General features: G+C 38.4%; 1 protein-coding gene across 1 annotated transcript; it reads right to left on the bottom strand.

Moving 5' to 3' along the window:
* Positions 1-4490, bottom strand: LOC117621072 (homeobox-leucine zipper protein GLABRA 2). The gene is made up of 11 exons (XM_034351347.1): positions 4273-4490; positions 3883-4160; positions 3165-3282; positions 2869-3063; positions 2407-2781; positions 2185-2286; positions 1800-2009; positions 1300-1474; positions 928-1199; positions 740-826; positions 1-639 (listed from the first exon to the last, which is right to left on the bottom strand). The coding sequence occupies exons 1-11, from the start codon at positions 4351-4353 to the stop codon at positions 259-261; spliced, it is 2274 nt and encodes a 757-aa protein (XP_034207238.1). The 5' UTR covers positions 4354-4490; the 3' UTR covers positions 1-258.
* Positions 4491-6384: the final 1894 nt, after the last annotated feature.

Here is a 6384-nt window from a genome sequence, read left to right as displayed (position 1 = left end):
TTAACTTTAAGCAAATTTCACATTGATAAATAGTTCTGTACATGGAAACTTGTAAAACTATAAAGATTATAAATCAAATCTTGCCAGAATACTGATGTAGACTTGCCCTCCAGTACAAGTCTCCCATTCCAACCAAAACGAATGAAACAAACTCACAAAACATATGCTAAAACCACTGGTAATTCCAAAAATAAAGAAGAAAGAAAACCCTATGTTTAACTGTTAACTACGTCTAGCTAATTAATAAAGTTGTGGTGATCAGCCATCCTCACACTGCAAGCTTGTTTTAATATTTCTCAAGGTACATGATATAAGGGTGTTGACAGACTCCACAGATTCCATAGTTAGTTTGGCTGTAGGAGAGGAATTAGTTAAGACTTGAAATGCTGCTGTCAGCAAAGTTCCTCCTTCACTGCTTCTGTCTTCTTGCTTGGAAGTGATGACCATAGGCCTTGACTCCAGCCCATCCGGAAGAATTGAGAACCCGGAAGGCAATATGGCAATGTTGCTTGCGTCACATCCGGTCATCACAGACTGCATGCCGGTTATATCCACCGGAGCATAGACCACCATTGACTCATAAGAATTTATGCAGGTATCTTGCAGTATCCACATGCTGTTCTCTTTTGATTTCATGGTCTGAAAGATTGGAATTCCAGAATATATAAGCAAAAATTATGAATATTTTGCATTAGAAATATGAGGCTTATTAACTTGTGCGTGAAGGAGGAGAACCCACTTGGATAGTAACAGCATTGCCACGATCTTGTCCTTTGGATAGGTTGGCAATTGTTTGAGCTGGGCCTCCATTTATCATAATGTCCCACTAGCAATTAGAGAGCAAAAAACTGTCAAACAATTATCTTAACAATTAACATGATTATTGATTAGTACAGTTGTATTGTAAACAGAGCCATCTTTGCTAACCTCATTCCTGCGAGTCTCATCTCTTAAGAAATCGAAGAGGACGTAAGGACAGACAGGCAACCATACTGAAGAAACTGCACATAAGATCACGCCGAGAGGTTCTCCAGGGTCATTCAAGTTCTTCCTGGAGGCAATCCTTATGTCATCCCCTGTCTTGCTTGAGATCTTAGTCCAGGTATGATAGCTTGATGCTCCGATTGCACGACAAAAACTCCATGTCATTCTTTGTGCCAATTTTAATATGCTTTTTCTTCCAGCCAGGGTGGCTACACCTAATATTCAGTAATCAGTATCAAGCATTTTATTAGAGACTATATGTCCCCTGCTGCAGCGATTCTGTATGTATTTGAATTCTGTTTAACTTGGACATACCAGTTGAATCCTTCATAGGAACATTGGTTGCCATGAAAAAAACAAGCCGTTCGCATTGCAGTTGCAGCGTTGCAACCCAATGTCTTGCACCGAATGCTAGACCGCTGTTGACAATGGTGCGGTACATGGTCTGAATTGTGCTTTTCTGGCATTCTAAGTGTTCTACCCAGATTACCTGTAGACCATTATTAATCATTATAAACCTTGTTTGCACCACTGAATATTTATGCATGGCTCTATCATTTTCACCTCTGTGTTTCTGTTTTCATTTTTGTGTAGTTTCCATTCCCTGGCCAAAGTCAATTGTCAAAACAAAACCAATACTCATGTAGGTACTTCATCTAAAATTCTGATGTCCCAAAATTCACACTCGGGGCAGTCTAGGTTCTTGAAATGCAGTCAATGAATGAATTGAAAATCTCACCAAAGGATGCCGATCTAATGTCATGTTCTATGCACACAAGATTAAAAGATTGACATTTGCTAACAAATCTACATACCTTGCAATGGCCATTTGATTTGTCCTCCATGATGCAACCAGAGGGACGCTTTCTGCATTTCACCAACGATGCATCGATGTTATCTTCAACTTTGTCGATCGAAACATCTACGATAGCCCATTGCTCAGCACTCAGTTGCTTGCAGCATCGAACAAAGTACACTTCTCTTGTTGGAACTAATGGTGTAAGCATTTGAAGCTCTGCAAACATCTGCAACCACACTCAACTATCAAACATCTGCAAAAGGCTTTGATCTATGCTGCAGGCAGACTGATCTTACGTATTCATGTCAAAAACGAACTTTGCAGCTCATCCAAATGAAAGAAAATGGGTTTCTATGTTTATGGAGAAAAGGAAACAAAAAGGGCATAATTCTGCAGCTTACCAATTGTACAGCACCATTTCTATTGTCTCCTTCACCATTGCTGATAACATCAACAGTGGCTGCCTTCGAGATCATGCACGGAAACATTTCCTTCCATTGATTCTGCAGATCAAAATCATAATATTATAAGTATTAGCTCGCAATTCTTATACCTACAAGGCAATAAGACTTTTCATGATATAAGATTTCAGCTTCATGCATACAAGAGGTGCTAGTGTGTACCACATCCATGAAACTCTGAACCAGCCGCGGCATATCCACAAACACCACCCCTGTCTCTCTGGAGGCCTCGATGGATCTCTTCGGCCTCCCATTTCCAGGAATTTCAATGTTGAACTCTTTGATGTACTCATCATAGTTTAGTATTTCGCGGCCAGTCTCCACACTCCGAACCCAGAGTGGTTCCCCTGCAGTGGCCATCTTCTTAAGCTCCTCCATAGCTTGATTCACTATCTCCATAATCCTCGACTTCTCTAGACCAAAAATTCCAGTATAGAAGTCCAAAGAACTTCTGTTCTCCTGGTCATGCCCAGAAGAACATGAAGGAGAGGATGTCCCAGGAGGATTTTTCACAAGAGCTGCTCTGAGTTTTTCAACCTACATAATTATATATTGGAGCCACTTAGTCACTTCCAAACATGTGACATGTACAATATTAACTTGAGCATTTTACAAAACTCGAACCTCGGATTTAAGTCTGGCATTTTCGATTCGCAGTTGTTGCTCTTCGGTCGTGAGGCTGGCATCTCTGCTAGTGGTTGCAGTGCCACAGTTGGGGCAACAAGATTTGTTTATTTGCTCCCTCATTGCCTTGTTTTCATCTCTGAGTTTCTCCATTTCTCCTTTCAACAAAGAGTTCTCATGGCGCTCTTGTATGGCCTGTGAAAAAGAACCAACCATCCCATTCTTCGTTACAAACTATTTAAAAGAACAAGAAGCAACACTGTCAATAGAAATGATCAGAAAATGAAATGAAGTACCTTGATTTGGGTTCGACGATTTTGGAACCAAAACTTGACCTGCCTTGGAGCAAGGCCTAATTGCTTGCTCAGGTGCTGCCTCTGCTTCTCATCTGGATGGGGTGACTCTTTGAATAGCCTGCAGAAGTTTCATCATGTAAGAGGCAGGATGTTCATTGACAATATAGGAACACATTGCATGTAGATCACACTGATTATTTTTAATTGAAATCAACTAATTTGGATTCAGGAAATTAATTAGTGGTTTTAGTTTTCTTCTTTGCTGTAGAGAGAGATAACTACTTGCATATAAAACAAGAGCAAAAAGGGGAGTCATTTAAAAGATTGAGTCATCTTTGGATCTTTGTAGTACATCGTACATGATAAAGTTATCTTTTTTGTTCATAAAGCTGCATGCCTTGTGTGGCATGAAAACTAAAAAGAATTAACGCCGACCAATTCCAAAACCATGTGCATTATTCAAATTCCAATAAGTCATATCCAATTTCCAACAAAACATGGAATTTTGAAAAGAAAAATAAAATAAAAACTCTACTATGAATTAAGTGTTAAAATTTGAAATAAAAGAGCTAAATTGAAGAAAAGAAAGAAGGACTTGAAGTTCATATGATTAACTTTGCACTTAGGTGTTGTGCTCGATTCTCCTTTTTAATATCGCTTGTATTGTAAAGCGTAACAAACAGAAAAATAGGAAAAAGAGAGGGAATATGGAATTTACGCTTCCATTTCTCGGATTTGCTCAGTGGTGTGCCTGTGGTACTTCTTTCTCTTCTTCTTCTTATTCTTGTTGTCTCCATCACCATCATCTTCATCGTGCTCTCCTTCTAAATCGAATTCGTCTTCCGATCTTGACCTCGCGGGCCCCGAGTTCTCACTACTAATCTCTGCCGTGTCTTCTCTACGGCGGACACTGCCTGCGCCTCCGCTGCCCTCGTCTCCATCCTCCACTTCCCTGCTAGCCGCCGCCGTTTCTCCAGCATCACGAAAAATCCCAGCCTTCAAAACCCAAATACAAAAAACAAAAAAGAAAGTTATTTAACACAAACATGTAAAGGAAATGGATGAGAAGAAATGAAAAGGATTGTGAAGAAGAATGAATGGTACGTACAAGGCTGAGGGAGAGGGCTGGGGAGGCAAAGAAGTCCTTGGTGCGAGAAGTTGGTGGATTGTTAGACATGTCCACGCCCATGGCAAGCTTAGTGCATGCTATAATATAGATGTTAAGAGTTTTCAACTAGAACTTGTGACCAACGGGTTTGTTTTATGGGATGCCAATGGTGGCTACCTAGCTAACTGCAGCTCAAGGAGAGAGAGAGAGAGAGGTGCGGGTGTAGCTGATTTAAGGATATAAAACAAAATGAAGTGCAAGAGTTGTTTTTTTTCCTTCTTTTTTTTTTTTTTTTTTGCTATTGGGATGTGAGGGATTTTGATTTGAGAGAGAGAGAGAGAGAGAGAGAGAGAGAGAGAGAGAGAGAGAAGGCTGGTAGGGGTTGACTGTTAGATATTCTTTTGTAGAGGAGGAAGTGTGAAGTTTGAGAGAACTCAACTACCTTGACTTGAAGCAGTTGAGTCCAACGCCTCAACGGTATTTTCTGTTTCCTGTCTTTCATCATATATTAGCTAACTAGCGGCTTATAAGAGCCTTTAGGTTTAGGCTTAGGTGGGCGGGCTCACATATATATATATATATATATGAATTTATTTATACATATTTTTTTGGACTAGTTAATCAAAATAGTGTGTCTGTTATTTTGCATTCGAATTGCATTTTCTCCATTGCTTTGTAAAAAAAAATAAAAAATGGATGTATTTATTTTTCCATCTATGACTTCAAAATGACAAATCAACCACCATCTCCTATATATTCAACTTTCAATGGCACAACAAAGCAAGCAATGAAGGATGAAATCATGAAAGGGTTTTAAATTGGATCCCACTAGCTCTCTCAATACAAATATGAACTAGGAGAAAGTAATATACGTGTTAAATTATTGTGGCCATGAGACTTATTTTTCCCCTTTAGGTCTCAAGCTCAAATCAATTTCCTTGGAAAAAAAAAATAGTCATCACTTGTCATTTGAGCATAAATATGCCCAAAAGAGAAATATAAGTGGTAGATGCTAGGTGGAGTTTGGTGCTCACACTTCTCCACTTTTAGGTCTTAAAACCTCAAATCTCTTTCCATGTGCCATCATAGCTCATAACCATCCAACATAATGAGATTAAGAAAAGATTATTCTAGATTCAATTCTCTTACTTAAAAAGAAAAGGTTTAACTTCAATATTTTATAAGACTTTAAAGACTCCAAAGAGCTCTTGCTTATTATGATATCTTATGACATTAATTGCTCTACCTAATAGCCTGTTAACCACAATTTTCAAGAGGGCATTGCATAAGATAGATCAAATAACTCTTTTTGAGTTGCGAAGAATGAATCTCTAGCAATCCGAGGCGTTGCTCAAATTGAATGAACTTCATCAACAATTATTGTCTCGAATGATTGGTTTACTTTTGTATTTTCTGATCACATTTATATTGTATCACGCTTATTCTTTCTTCCTGATAGAATGGATGACATATCCATTAATAATTCCATATCGTCAAGCTTAATCAGCTTCTACACACCCGTTTGAATTACATGCATTCTCTCGTTATGTCGGTTGTATAAAATGAGAGTGTGAAAACCGTCGACCATAACTAATTAAAATAATAGAAACTATATAACATTTTCCTATAATTGTTTTTCTTTTTAGAAGTTACAATTGTTTGGTTGAGAGTAGAAGGAAGGAACAAACAAAGTAGAAGAGCCATGAGCTCGGCTTAGCCAAGCCACATAGAAGAAGACAAGAAAAGAAGCTGCAGCTAACGAACAGTAAGGTCAAAACTTACAGTCATAAGTCATGAACAACCAGCACATGGTGATGCTAGTAGACCGAGCTTTTTGTGCTATCCAATCCTCTCTTTTTTTTTTGGCTTTTTAAAATTGTTTTTTATTTATTATATTATTATATTATTTATTTTGTTTGTGTCTTTATGTCATTTAAAAGGCCGAAAGAAGTGAATGCAATTAATGAATTTGGGTCCAAGCTTTTCGAATTATTTAAGAAACCAAAAAACTCTCTCAACTCTAAAAGCCCCGACGGATGGATGGACGGATGGACGAACACAACGGTTTCTTCGGTCAAATGCCCTATTCTTGTTATTCCCTTGGACCTCATG

The sequence above is a fragment of the Prunus dulcis genome, chromosome 3 (assembly GCF_902201215.1).
Source record: "Prunus dulcis chromosome 3, ALMONDv2, whole genome shotgun sequence".
Lineage (NCBI taxonomy): Eukaryota > Viridiplantae > Streptophyta > Magnoliopsida > Rosales > Rosaceae > Prunus > Prunus dulcis.
The sequence above is the reverse complement of the archived record's forward strand: the minus strand, read 5'-3'. Positions and strand labels throughout refer to the sequence as shown.